General features: G+C 46.0%; 1 protein-coding gene across 1 annotated transcript in view; it reads left to right on the top strand.

Moving 5' to 3' along the window:
- LOC111651359 (uncharacterized) overlaps positions 1-14491 on the top strand; it is a 33637-nt gene that overhangs the window by 4242 nt on the left and 14904 nt on the right. The window contains exons 2-26 of the mRNA XM_087172691.1: positions 551-1425; positions 2665-2863; positions 2960-3315; positions 4093-4218; positions 4306-4503; positions 5412-5552; positions 5863-6123; positions 6721-6901; positions 6987-7153; positions 7689-7832; positions 7943-8121; positions 8902-9074; positions 9169-9393; positions 9485-9594; positions 10601-10816; positions 10986-11100; positions 11180-11402; positions 11497-11644; positions 11821-11998; positions 12083-12260; positions 12459-12585; positions 12678-12797; positions 13301-13451; positions 13536-13648; positions 14122-14272. Coding sequence (XP_087028817.1) covers positions 562-1425; positions 2665-2863; positions 2960-3315; positions 4093-4218; positions 4306-4503; positions 5412-5552; positions 5863-6123; positions 6721-6901; positions 6987-7153; positions 7689-7832; positions 7943-8121; positions 8902-9074; positions 9169-9393; positions 9485-9594; positions 10601-10816; positions 10986-11100; positions 11180-11402; positions 11497-11644; positions 11821-11998; positions 12083-12260; positions 12459-12585; positions 12678-12797; positions 13301-13451; positions 13536-13648; positions 14122-14272 — 5044 coding nt within the window. The 5' untranslated portion in view covers positions 551-561. The remainder of the gene's footprint in view (positions 1-550; positions 1426-2664; positions 2864-2959; positions 3316-4092; positions 4219-4305; positions 4504-5411; positions 5553-5862; positions 6124-6720; positions 6902-6986; positions 7154-7688; positions 7833-7942; positions 8122-8901; positions 9075-9168; positions 9394-9484; positions 9595-10600; positions 10817-10985; positions 11101-11179; positions 11403-11496; positions 11645-11820; positions 11999-12082; positions 12261-12458; positions 12586-12677; positions 12798-13300; positions 13452-13535; positions 13649-14121; positions 14273-14491) is intronic.

Below are 14491 nucleotides of genomic sequence, written 5' to 3'. Positions count from 1 at the left end.
GAGATGTTGCTTTGCGAACTGATTTAGTGTTGAGGTCACAGGTCAGGTGTCCTCCTGGTGACTTTTGCAGATGTTGCAGTTTTATCTGAAAGTTTTCCTGGTCGCTCTTTCGATCTTTGTTTCTACTGCTCTCCTCACCTGTCGTGTCTTCAGTTAGCAGTTAGCTTCTTCTTCTTCTCGGTCCGAGGAGCCTGAGGTTGTTGAGTGTTACCTGACGACTGACTGTTAACTAGCCGTACATCATAACTTAGTGGATCGATTCATATCTTAGACTAAGATCTGAACATTTTTTAAGACAAATGCAGAAATGTAGATCAATCCAAAGCCAGGCAGTCATTCTCTAGTTGGCAGCCCCAGTATTGACAGTTTATGTTGAGAAGTATTTTCCCTCCCTCTTTGACATTTAAGATCATTCTCTGTTGTATCCCTCTGTGTGTTTTAAAGGACGTTATTTGAACCACATACACTGTAGGAAACTTATTGGTGAGAGCACAGACGACCGGTCAAATACTCTGCAGTGTATAATGGTGGTGTCTTCTTTCCCTGACAGCACTGCTCAACATGGAGAAGATTCTGGAGAAAATAGTGGCCATGGTGAGGCAATACCCGGCCGGGATCCCCCTGAAAAAACTGTCTGTGTTCTACAACCAGACGTACCACAAGAACCTGACTCTGTCCGACCTGGGCTTCAACTCCATGCCTAAACTGGTGGCGTCTCTGGATAGATATCTGGTCGTGAAGGGGGAACTGGTGTTTCACAGGGACCATGATGGAGATGGAGCTGGAGCTGGAGGTGCAGCTGGAGGTGGAGCATCAGCTGCAGCTGGAGCATCAGCTGGAGCATCAGCTGGAGGTGGAGTATCAGCTGGAGCTGATGCATCAGCTGGAGCATCAGCTGGAGCATCAAGAAAAAAGGGCAGGAAGAAGGTTCTGGAGAATTTAGTGGTGATGGTGGAGCAGCACCAAGCTGGGATCCCACTGAAAAAACTGGCAGTATGCTACGGCCAGACATACCACGAGAACCTGACTCTGTCCAGGTTGGGCTTCGAATCCATGATCAGCCTGGTGGCCTCTCTGGAGAGGGATCTGGTTGTGGAAGGGGAACTGGTGTTTCACAGGGACCATAGGTGTGGAAGTCGAGCTGGAGCTGGAGCTGGAGCTGGACTGGACAGCAGACCCACAACTCCCCAGAGAGCTGGATCAGTTGGAGATAGGAGCAGCACCCCCACTCTTACTTTGCCACAGGAAGATGTCAAACCTCACTCCGTGCCTCTCACTCAGACAGGAATCAGTCTTGTTGGTCCTCCTTTGCCTCCCACTGCATCTTTATTCTCCACCCACTGTCTTCCTGTCAACCCTCTCTTTGCCGTGTGCAAGCCAGCTGAGCAGTTGACCCAGCAGCAGCTGTACCAGAGGGTCTTAGAGGTCAGTTACGAAGACAAATATATGAACCACTCAATGTTTATCAATGTTAAAATATTTCTGCGATGTTACTCTTGTCATTAGCTTAGCTTAGCTTAACTGCATTTTGAAGACAGGTCGTAGTCTTGAGGAAATCACTAACTGTATAAAACCTTATTTCTGTGTCCGAGAAGCTGCAGAATAAACATCTGTCTTCAGAGTTACTTACTCTTACAGAATTAACAAATGACCACTAGATTTCACTCAATACTTTTTGACTTCTCTGCTGCGTGTACGTCACTCAGCCACGAGCCCATAGGGTCCTATGGACAGAAATGTATAAAAACTGGTCACAGATCCATAGTTGTTTTTTTTAAGCTCAATAACATCACGAATCAGTTGGGTACTGGAGTTTTTAACAAACATTAACAACAACTGGAGTAAACTGTGTATTTATTGGGGACTATTTTTTAGTTGTAACTTCACTGTTGCATAAGAAGCGCGCACCACTGATCCAGGGACTTTGTCACTTACAAAGTCATGAGCTTTTTTTATAAAGATCAGCTCTACGTGTGATTAAAACAGAGAAGCAGAATCACTTGTTGACTGGTGGAGAATTGAGCTTCATGTGTGAACAGCCAGGCTGCTGCTCACATGACACAGAGTCAGACTGGCATTAAAGCTCAAAATAAAATCACAGTCCACTGGCCAGATGTATAAAACTCTGTAGATTCAAAAACACCAGCTGTATGTTTTAATAACACATGCAGAGGATGTGTAAGTTAATGAATCTGCATGACTGCTCAGAGAGAGTGAGAGGAACAGGGTCTTAATAGCTTCTGGCTGTGCAGGTGAGACACTTGAGTTCAGCCAGGTACACCTGTGACAAAGGTTCAGGCGTAGTTTCCGTGTAGCTCCTTTAATGTACTGAGAAACCTTTGAAACTACAGCTGTAAATGTCAGGTCACATGCAGATTATTGACACTGTGGGTGTGGTGTTAATACTGACAAAGATGTGGTTGGTTTTGTATTTGCTTTTGTCCGTGTCATGGCAATGAGTCACAGATAGAAAATCAATGATCAACAAGTTTAAACTCATAAACAATTCTTTAAAAAGTATAAAATGATATTCACTTGGATGTAACTTACTAATCTAAACTAAAAATTGACCTTTGACCTTTACAGCACACAACGCAATTACCCCTGCTGACCTTTGTGCTTGATGTGACTCAGCTGCTCAGTGAAGGTGTGTTGATGTTGCAGGTGATAAAGAAGTACCAGCTGAGGACTCCATCGATGGAGCAGCTCCAGACCTGCTACCTGGATCAGTTTGGTGAGCCGCTGCCTCTCTCACAGTACATGTCTCTGTACAACAACTGGGAGGCGTCGTGCCTTAAGACTCCGCCCACTCCGGCTGAACCAGCAGCAGATCGCAACACAGGTGTATCACAGACAACTGCAGGTAGGCAGTAGACAAGACAACATCCCTCCCCTTGCATAAAAACAGAGTTACATATCTGAGCTTATGAAACAAATGTGTCACCATGTCCTTCCACAGAAGCAAACAGTCAAACAAGAGAGCCTGAAAAACAGCAGCAGCAGCCACCGGACGTCACCTCTGACTTCCTCTCTGCCTCCGAGTTTCCAGAGCTGGGGGCAGAGATGAAGAAGAGCAAAGTGAAAGATGCCGCCCCGAGAGGGGGAAGTGCCCCCGTCTTTAAAGAGGCTTATCACGCACAGCTGAGAGAGGTGCATGGAGATAATATGAGGGCGTTGCAGGCCATGGAGGAGGAGGAGGAGGAGGTGACAGGGTGGAGGAGGAACAGGCCCGTGGATCAGGACATGGTCAACAGTCTGATGGAGGATGTGATCCGAGAGATCGCTGCACAGGGAGAGCTGGTCACCAAGGAGAAGGTGAGGAAGATGAGGAGGAGGAGGAGGACACTGTTTAATTTGTGATTGATGATTGATGATTCATCCTCATATAGCAGGCGATTAGCTTAGCTTAGCATACTACATAAATACTGCAGGTCAGGTAGCTGAAATATTAATGGAAACATTTTCCAATAAACATTAACAATAAAAAGATATTATACAAATATAAAAATAATACTTTACAGTATGACGTAAGCGTCGGCCCGTGTCGTCACTTTCCGATACCGAGTCACTGCAGCGTCCAGATGTCGCTGCTCAGAGGACGTATTATAACGTCTTGTGTTGTAAACACAACGGTGGCTGAGGTTCTCAGTGAGACCTGCAGAGCAGCTCGTCCACTAATCAGAAGGTCGGTGGTTCGATCCCCGGCTCCTCCAGTCCACATAGTCACGTGTCCTCCAGGATACTGAACCCCAAATAGCCCCTGATGTGTCATCGATGTGTGTGTGTGTGATAGAGATGCATGATATGAATGAGTGTGTGAATGAGTGAATGTGACACATTAGCTATGTAGCAATAGCAAAACTCAAGAATAACTCTTCAAGTAAGTGACGTGGTCAGTGTTATAAATGTTAGAAAACTTTAAAGTCGTACTGAAATTGGACCAAAGAGGGAAATTTTCAATAAAACAACACCTCCATGAATTTATGGTTTCTATTACACCAGGAACACACTGCCTGTGTGCGTTTGCAGGTCACTTGAATGTTGGATTTCTTTTCATTATTAATTAATTTCTGATCCCACACCTGTGTCCAGGTGATATCCAGGGTGTGTGTGCTGCTGCAGATTTCCTCCCTGGAATCTGCATGGATCAAACCCTGGAAGATTCCAGCTCTGAAAGACCTCCAGTACATCATGAGAGAGATCAACATGTTCATAGAGGTCAGCAAACAGGTGCATTTACTCTTGACCTGTGTTTATGAGGGTGTGTGTGTTTGCTCATGAAGTCTCACTGCTTCTTTGTTCCAGTCCACTGAAGCAGTGACCTCCATCTGCACCCTGTACGAGCTGGGCCAGTCCCTGGCGGGTCTGAAGGACAAGAAGCGCTTCGAAGAGCTGAACCTGGGGCCCCTCTGCAAACTCCCGCTCATCCACCGCATGTTCAAGATCGACAGCAACACCAAGGACGATGACATCCACCAGATCGAGACAATAGACATCCTGAAGGTACGACTCACGTTCACTCAGAGGTTTAGTGGATGAGTTGTTCATAAACATAAGAGTTATATTTCTGTGACTGTTGATTAAGCTTTGTAGCCAAGTTTTAAAGTTTTATATTCCATAATTATGTTGTGGTGGGAATCTAAAAATAAAGAGTTGACACAATGACCAGGTTGTCTTTGTGTCTATCAATAAGAAGTGAGCAAAGGGTCAGTGAAGAGTCACAACAGAGTGTAACTGCAGACGGATGTCGAACAAAGAACGTACATGAACATGAACGGAGAGGGCAGAGTCAGGGTGTGGGTGTGTGTGTGTGTGTGTGTGTGTGTGTGTGTGTGTGTGTGTGTGTGTGTGTGTGAACAACTCTGGGTTCTATCAAAACTGTCAGGGAGAAACAGCTGCGTGTTCAAGGACGAGCAGCTCCTTAGTTTGTCCCAGACAGCAGGAGCACAGGTGTGAGGACAGATTTATGTCTTGGGTCGTACAAAGTACAAAATGTGATTTTTCTATTACACTGTGTAGAAATACGTCTCATAAGCTCATTGATGACCAGAACAAACCATCTGGAGAAAGTCCAGGTTCCAGAGTCAGATTTGAATTAAACCAGGAAGACAATAACGCAAATGACCTCAAGCTGCTCAGCAATAATAAACCCATGTGACTTAGGTTGCTATGGTGAAGTGTGAACCACGGTGTGCAGCTTAAAGATGACACTCACATGAACCAAATCAGTGCAGACGGTCAAATGTGGAGCTTTCCTGTCATCAGAAGTCACTGGTGAATTTCCTATTACCACAGTTGTCATCTATTTAACTGACAGTTTCCTGTAGCTTAATGACCGTGGGCTCTGTCGAACATTTTAACTTGATTTAACGTTTTTCCCAAACGTCTCCACTCTCTTTCTTTTTCCGTAGCAACTCCGTGTGTTTCGGAGGAAGCAGAACAAGCCCAAAGTCGACCTGGCCGAGTTCATGAAGTATCTGGCCGACCACTACAACTGTGAATCCCCCTACGAGCTGGGGATCAGGATCCACAGTGTCGGGCTGCCCATATCGGTAAGAGACATGACTTCAAGCCTGATGGATAGATAGATAGATAGATTTAGCTATTCACAGATCATCATCATTAGTCAGACTGAACATTGACAGCGTGAAGGTTATATGTAGATTAATGTCGGTTCATCATGTTAAGCACCTGAGTTCAGTTCTCCTGCTCTGTGTCCAGGATCTTCTCTCACTGATGCGTTTGTGTTTTAAACACCAACGCAACTGATCTGAGGAAACAGTTTTAGTGTTTGTTGTTGCAGTGGTTAGAAAATAATGTACGTATAATGAAATGCCCCCCCCCCCCGGCCTTCCCCTCCAGACGGTGCTGAAGGTGAGTCGCTGTGAGCACGCCATCATGGAGCAGGCCCGGGAGGTCATCCAGAGGGAGCTGGTGGAGGAGACCCAGGAGCAGCTGAGGAAGATCAAGAAGAGCGTGTTGGATCCGGTTCAGGGAGCGAGCGCCTTCTCCTCCAGCGGCGGCTTGGACCTCAGGAAGAAATACGCCTCCATGCCGGCGGCCGACGTGGTTCTGGCTGTGTTCTCCAACGCGGAGGGGGTGTTCAGTCCTAAGATGACCAAGGTGGGGGCCCCGAATCTCTTGAATCTTACGCCTTCTCAGATGCATCAGAGTGTTTGCTCGGTGGCAGTGTGGGAACCATCAGGGGCAGTTACGCAGCTTCTCTCCAGTTCTGAACCGATAAATAAAACGTCACGCTTCATCATTTCCTAACCCTTAATGAAGGCGCTAGAAAATAAGTTTGTTTTGAACTGATTAACACTGGATGACATTAAACTCATCATGACGGCGACTTGTGAATTTATCCGACTTATCTGTGACATTTCAGCCGTTTTTCATCATCATTATAGTCACACTCATTCTAAAACACACAGGTCGACATTATATTATCACCTCCATTTATTTATGAGGTAGAAAGCTGGAAACACACCTTTGTCTAAAAGCATAGACTGTAAATAAAGACGGACGTAACAACAGGTTTCTGAAGAGCGTTTCTGAGGCTCAGAGTGAGCTGTGTCTGACTCCGCCCCTAACTACCAATTCTTAGAAACAATATTCTTTATATGACTGGTTTTATTGATGCATTAAATCAGGTGACAGATCTTGTGTGAATCTCGAGGTGATTGTCTGACACGCGGCTCTGTTTGATTTCCGATCCAGCACGTCCAGAGCTTCCTGCTGCAGGTGTCGGGTGACCGACTGGCGAAGGCTCTGTTCCAGCTGGCCATCTGCGGCGGCTCCCTGGCCGTCCCACAGGACCTGGTGCCCAAAGACAAGGCGCCAAAAACCGGCGCACAGACGACGACAGAGGACAAACCCGCCACGTCCCTCCCCAGTGAAGGTAGCAGGGTTTTTTGCCTCATGTAGAAACAGGGTCTGATGTGTCGGTGTGTGACTGACTGACAGCTCTGCTCTGTGTCTCTCAGCCAAAGTGAAGCAGTACGTTAAAGACAGCCTGTCCTCTCAGAGCTCAGCCGTCACTCTGGCCCACGTCGCCGCCCTTGAGAGGAAGTTGACCAAACACTTCCAGGTCAAAGAGTTCCTGTCTTTGGAGCAGGGAAGCTTCTTGGAGTTCCTGGTGAAACACAGTCAGGTAGTTTTTCATCTATTTTCATGCCTTTTCATGTTTTTCATCTCTTTTCATGCCCACCTTGGTGGTCAAAGGTCAAAGTTCAATGTCACAGTGATCTCACGTTCTTGTGAATGCAGTATACCAGGAACGCTACTTCTGGCACACTGTGACCTCACAAAACACGTTTTTGGCCACAACTCACAAATTCATAAACTAATGGGATAAGCAGGATAAAATGAAGTGATGACGTTTTATATCCAGAAGGTCAAAGGTCAACTTCACTGTGACATCATCATGTTCTGCAAAAACATTTCTAGCAATTATTCAACTCTGTAACTCAAGAAGACTCAGACAATATTTACTGTAGCTTGTCTGGTTGGCGGAGGAAACAACCACGAGGAGATGATTCTAGTTGTGTGTGTGTGTGTGTGTGTGTGTGTGTGTGTGTGTGTGTGTGTGTGTGTGTGTGTGTGTGTGTGTGACCTCCTGATGCTGCCACAGCGGTGAGATAATAATCTACGTCGTCTTCCTCCTGTATGTCTCTGGTTTCGTGCAGCTGCTGCAGGACACGCTGGGGTCCTCGTTGATTGTGGGCGGTGGCGGCATGGAGCCTGGGGGCAGCGGGTTCAGACCGAGCAGACAAGACGTGTTCGAGTTCATCAAACAATGTAGTGACGTCACATCTACTGATCCAGATGAAGTCAGTCCTTCACACAGACAGAATAAAGCTCCTCTTCGCTCAGTTCATACGTTTTCTTTTTGATCTACGAGTTGACAGGAACAGTTTCATCGTCCGTCTCCTTTTCGCAGCTTTCCTACATCGAGTCAGCGCTGAGGTCCCACTACAGGGTCCGGGACAGTCGGGACCTGGGCCACGGATCTCTGCAGATGCTGGCTGGTCTGGTCCAACGCCAGAGAGGCCTGGCGGGAGGAGGACTGAGCCAGGTCTACTATGAGTCTGCACTGTTTGCCAAACACAGCAAATCAAGGTTAGAAGTGTTGTAGTCTAGAGCAGTAGTGTAGACGTATCATTAATAAATGATGTGTTTCACCCTTTAATGTAAGGCTCCTTTTTACCAGTAATAAGTCGTTAGTAAGTTTAATGAGTTTAGCATTAACTTCATCTTGCCAAATAGTGAGCTGCATCAGTGTATGAAAACTGTGTTATAACTTGTTTCTAATTGTTTATTTATGATTTATAAAGTGTTAACAACTGAATTAGAAACCATTTATAAATCCTTTACAAGGGTAGTTTTATTTTGAAGTGCTAGCACTTGTTTTCTAATATGAAAATGAACATGCAAATATATGAGGAAACGAGCACAAGGTCAAACTAACTCCATCATCTTCCACTTCCTGTTTCATCACTGTCTTTATCTACAGTTCATTCAGGAAAAAGTTTTTATACTAAAATCATTTAAATTCATTTTTCTACACTCGGGGATTTTAGACATTTTAAGATTTTATTAAAAAGGATAAAATAATATTTTAATTAATTCAACTTTTTAAAGATATGTTTTTTGGGCTTTTGCGCCTTTATTGGACAGGATAGTGGAGAGAGACAGGAAATGAGGAGGCAGAGAGAGGGGGAATGACATGCAGTAAAGGCCGTCCGATGCGGGACTCGAACCGGGGCCAACTGCAGCGAGGACTGTAGCCTCTACACATGGGGCGCCTGCTTAGACCACTACGCCAAACGACGCCCCTAATTCAACTTTTTGATGAATAAAAGGTTTATCGGCCTGTCTCCCTCTCCCTCCCGTGAACAGTGCTGATGGTGGGTCTGAGGCGGTGGGGCGTCTGGGTGAGATGTCTAAGGCGCAGGCGCTGGCCAGCCTGCTGTCCTGCCCTCTGCTGGAGGATTTAAGTGAGTGGAGCCAGTGGGAGCTGATCTTTAAACCCAGTCACGGCTCCCTCAAAGAGTTCATCGAAAGACATGCAGGTAGAAGTCCCAATAATTCTTATTGTATGTTCTTAATATTGCCAGATAATGATACGTACCACTAATATGTGAACGACGCTCTTTGTATTTACAGCTAACACCGGCCTGGAGGCGTTGGAGGTCACTCCAGGGTCGCTGCTCAGGATCACCACACACACGGGAGCCAAGCATTTCTCCAGCGCCGCCATGACCCTTGACCCTGTCGGCACTGCTGGTCATCTGGTGTCCATGGTGGTAGCTGATGGGATCGTCAATGCTCCCACAGCCCTCCTGGCCAATCACATGCAGAGCTCGCTGGCAGCAGCCGTGGCTAAAGAAGGTAGCGATGCAAAGAAGGAATTAATAAATCATCATGTTTCAACGCTGCTCTAACGTTTCATCGTCACTAAAACACGGTGTGTGTTTGTCAGATTTGTCTCGGGCTGAAGACGACGTGTCGTGTTACAGCAGAGTGGCCGAGTTCCTCCTCGCCTGTTTGACACGAATCCCCGCCAGAACATGTCAGGCTCTGCTGCAGCAGGTCGGTCACACGGTCACGCTGCACGGCCCACGTACATCACATGATCTGATCAGACACTTCCTGTATAATTTAATCACAGGGTCAAGGAGCCGGTCCAACAGTGTTATTTGTCACAATTCAAGATGCTTAATGGTTAAAGGATGAATGGATGGAGGGAGGATTTTTTTCTGTACATGAGATATTAAAATACATGAAGACAAAATAAGTAAAATTACACATCAACTTAAAATGTCTAACGATAAACTAAAGTAAATCGAGCCGTTACTTCCTCTTACGTCATTTATGCATCCACCTTTTCCTTCTTCCCTTCCAGGGTGTGAAACAGGAATCTAATGAAACGTAACACAAATAAACATTCAAAGGTCACGCAGCAATAAAAGGTTAACCAAATAACTGCTGTAGTCTTAACCAAATAAGGGTAGTGACAACTCACAGTGGTTTGCAGACGGAAAGCTGGAGGCATATCACCACCTGGGTGTGGCTAATAGGAGGACAGGTGCTCTGCAGGTGAGGCAGGGTGTTAGACTTTAACAGTGGTGTCGTAGCGTTGAGAGCAGGTTTTCCACACGGAAGCTGTTAAATTCATCCTGTGGCAGAAAAACAGGAAATAGAGATTCATGATTCATGTCTCAGAATAATAATGTGTGTATTCAGGATTAACACGTCGGAGTGTAGCGTCGTTAACTGTGATGCTCAGAAAAACAACAACAAACAAACCAACAAAAAACAAACAAACTGCATCTCTTCAGGGTGTCCTGAAGGAGTGGGCAGTGAATGTAATCTGCTATAATGAACTGCTGAGGAGGAGGTTATCAGTCTCACCGTTGTCATGACAACCACATACTTTTCCAGCAGCTCTGTGGCCTGCTGGTCAGTTTGTGTTAAACTCTCTTCTTCTTACATCAGACAGTAAACGGATCCTTGTGACTCATTTTTACCTGCAGCTCAGGTGGTTCAGTTCCTGATTAACACGCGTTTCTCCGTTCCCGTTCAAATGTGACTTCAGGTGTTTCTGGAGCCTTTCTCCCGCGTCCTGGGCCAGGCCAAGTCTAAACAGGTCCTGATCACCGTGGCCCAGTCCGACCCGAGGCACATGAACTGTCTGCATCGGCTGGGCATCCTGCTGGGCATCACGGACTGGATCAAAGACTACCAGAAGAAACTGAACCCGCCTCAGAGCCACGGCTGCAGCTCACACACGGCTCCCGTGGAACCGACCAAGGTCAGAACACGAGAAACACAGTAAAAACAAACAACATCCACACCAGCACTCTGTGTGTGGTGTGATACAACACGTAACATACAGTACATAGTATATGTGTAGCCGTGTCACACAGCTTCTCTGTCATGACTGTTCTTCTAATTTTCTTTCTTCTTCTGTTTGACTTCAGTTTAATTTAATAGACTCTGAGAGCAGCAGTCTGTCCAACCTGAACATGAGTGAAGACGAGGACGTCATGGACAACGGCTTCGTCTCCTCCCAGCTCAACCAGAGTCCATCACAAGGTGGCTGCAGCGCACACAGACATGAGGACCGAACCACTTTCCCTTCTTCAGGTTTTAATTGTTAAATGTTTTCTTCTAGTGAATGGAGAGCAGGACGTGACGGTTGAGGAGGAAGAGGATGAAGAGGAGCTGTTTGAGTTGGCCTCACTGCCTAACGGAGAGACATCGGACGTCAGCGTCGAAGCTGAAGGAGGCCAGGAGGAGGAGCAGTCAGACACGTCTGATTCTAACGAGAAGGACGGCACCAGCTGTCCATCAGAGACCACATCGGACCGCCACAGAGCCGTCATCGAGGACATCAGGTCGGTTCTTATTTACCACCGTTAGTGACGTTCGCTGTGTCCGTTCAGGTGACGTGGTTTGTTCAGCTGATCTGTCTCTTCCTCTGTCTCTCAGGAAGAATGAGTTTGGTATCGGTGTGGAGCTGACCGCCGAAGGCCAGAAGCTGATGCAGGTTCACCAGGACCGGCTGGGCCGCAGCCTGGAGCGACTCTCCACGGAGCTCTACAGCAAAGACACACACTTTGTCCTGGAGCTCATTCAGGTGGCTGCTAACACGCTAACACGCTAACACGCTGATCATGAAACCTAGTTATAATGAACCATGTTTAGGGTTATGACTTTGGACATCTGCATGTTATTTTATTTTGTTGATATCTCAGTAACGTAATTTTTTAAATGTAATTTTAACTCCCTCTTCTTGTTTTCCCTTCTTTTCAGAACGCTGATGACAACAGTTACCCGTCAGAGGTCGGTGTCGTTCCGTCACTGGCCTTCGTGGTGGAGAAAGACTGTATCACTGTTCTCAACAACGAGATCGGCTTCCAGGAGAGAAACATCAAGGCCATCTGCGACGTGGGCTGCAGCACCAAGGGCAAACACAAATACGGATACATCGGTACGAACGTACATGACGTCTCAGTTACTCCTTACTGAAAATATATCACAGCTTCTTAATAATCCTCACTGTGCTACTTCACAGGACAAAAGGGCATCGGCTTCAAGTCGGTGTTTAAGGTCACAGACTGTCCTGAGATTCACTCCAACGGCTTCCACTTACGCTTCGACAGGACGTGCGGCTCCATGGGATACATCCTCCCCCACTGGACTGAGGACGAGAGGCCTCTGGACGCTCAGCTGAAGAACGTCAATCACATCAGGTTACAGGAGAAACACAGGGATTAATAACATTGACGATGGATGTTCTGTAAATACTCCGCGTTATAAGAGTATTTCTACCAATAAGTTGATGATTAACTTTGTTGTTTGTCTGTTACGTCACGTTGAAAATGTTTTCGAGTGAGTGTTGGATGAATCAGAGGAATCTTGTTTGATATTTGTTGTTTTCTAACTTCCAGCTGGACCACAAAGATCTGCCTCCCGCTGCGATCTGAGAGCCATCAGACCAGAAACCTGTTTCATGACGTGCACCCCTCCCTGCTGCTCTTCCTGCACCGCCTGCGCTCCATCATCATCTACAACCAGGTAGCTCCCCTACCTACACACACAGGTGAAGTCGTTGCGTCAAACCTCACAGAGGTCTCGAGGAATCACCTGGTTTTTACTCCATCTCGCAGAGTGAGAAGCGTCTCATGACCATGACTCGAAAAGATCTGAGTCACGACGTGCTGGAGGTGGAGCACACGGAGGGCGTGGAGCGCTGGCTGGTCGTCAAAACTACGCTGGAGCCCAAGAAGGTAATAAACAAACAGGCAACTGTCAGAGGGGGGGGGCCCCCGAGGGCCGACAAACTTTACTCCACAGCAGTGTCTCAAAACGCAGCTCCCTCCTCCTTAAACAACCAATGGCCGATTAGCAGCGACATCTTTATAGGAAACCTCCCTAACGGGGCCCCGTTTGGCTGCTGATTGTCACCAGATGCTTTTATGAAGAAAAGCCGTTAAAGGTTTTTAAAAGTCACAAAATCTAGAGAGAGAAACTTTATGTGTTGATGAGCAGCTTTATGATTTAGGTTTTTATTGTTCTTTATAATTTACTGTATATTTTGAAAATTACACAATTTTTCACATTCTTTATATTTTGAAAATCCTTTAAATATATGGAATAAAATTTTTATTTTAGATTTCGTACATTTTTCGCTGGCGTCAGATTATTTGTATGTATTGGTCATGTATTGGTCATGTATTGGTCATGTCAATAAAGCTTCTTTGAATTTGAATTGTATCTGTTTCACCTTCAGATCAAAGAGAACGTTGAGTCGACCGAACTCGCCCTGGCATTCCAGCTGTGCAGCGACAACACAGGAAGTGACATCATATGCCAGCCTCAGAAACAGCCCGTGTTCGCCTATCTGCCCCTGCGGAGTTTCGGCTTACGTTTCATCGTCCAAGGTGAGGACGGACTTTGAGGTGGTAGAGGTGTCCACTCAGACACAGAGAGGCGGAGCAATCCACTCACCTGACTCTGTTCCACAGGTGACTTTGACATCCCTTCGTCCCGAGAGGACGTGGACAGAGACAGTTCCTGGAACCAGTGGCTTCGCTCTGAGATACCGCAGCTCTTCCTCCACGCCATGGATGTCTTCACTGTGAGACCGTGTTATATATATAATATATATAATTACATCCTGATGAACAGATGAGCAGAGACTTTACGTTAATGATGCCTTCAAGGAAAATCTGATCATTTACAAACCGACCACGGCAAACTACAAGTATAATATATGACTTACAAGTAAAAACACATTTAATGAAACTTCCTGCGAATGTTTCAAATTAAAAGCTTAACAGGAACAGGAGGGAACATGGAGGAAGTGTTGGAGTTTACAGCAAATTAAAAAAGACAGCAGGTCAGAAAACAGTGACAGGTTTCACTAAAATATAAAATATACAGGTTTGTTACTGTTTCAGTTGAAGGCCAGAAACTCTTTACAGCTGAGCTAAATCAAATTATGAATATGAAGTAAGAGTCAGAATCAGGATTCGTACAGGGAGTTTAAAACACGATGCCCTCGTCAGTCATTAGTCATTGGTTGTTCTAACCTGTGTTTGTTTCTTCCAGAATCACCCAGAGTTCAGGGGGCTGAAGGGTCTCTGCCAGTTCCTCCAGTTCATCCCTCTGCCTGACGAGGTGCTGGACTTCTTCAAGCCTGTTGCCGGGCAGATTATTCAGCTGCTAAAGGGCAAAGCTTTCCTGCCGACACTCAGCTCAGGTGTGACTCACAAGCTCCAAATGCAAACCTGAAAATGAAAACGCTCACAATAAATAAATATATCGACACCCTCTTAAAATAATGGCCTAAGTCATTTTTTCAGGTTTTTCAGGAAACACAAAAAACTCAACAAAAGAGTCACACTTTTGACATAGGCCATTATACAACCGGGGGTAGAATTGCATGTTCCCCTCAACTGAGGATTCAGGCGATTTTACC

The sequence above is a fragment of the Seriola lalandi genome, unplaced genomic scaffold, assembly GCF_002814215.2.
Source record: "Seriola lalandi dorsalis isolate HSWRI2012SDOR001 ecotype SW California unplaced genomic scaffold, Sedor1 jcf7180002053598, whole genome shotgun sequence".
NCBI classification, from domain to species: domain Eukaryota; kingdom Metazoa; phylum Chordata; class Actinopteri; order Carangiformes; family Carangidae; genus Seriola; species Seriola lalandi.
This window is presented reverse-complemented; position numbering and strand designations above follow the sequence as displayed.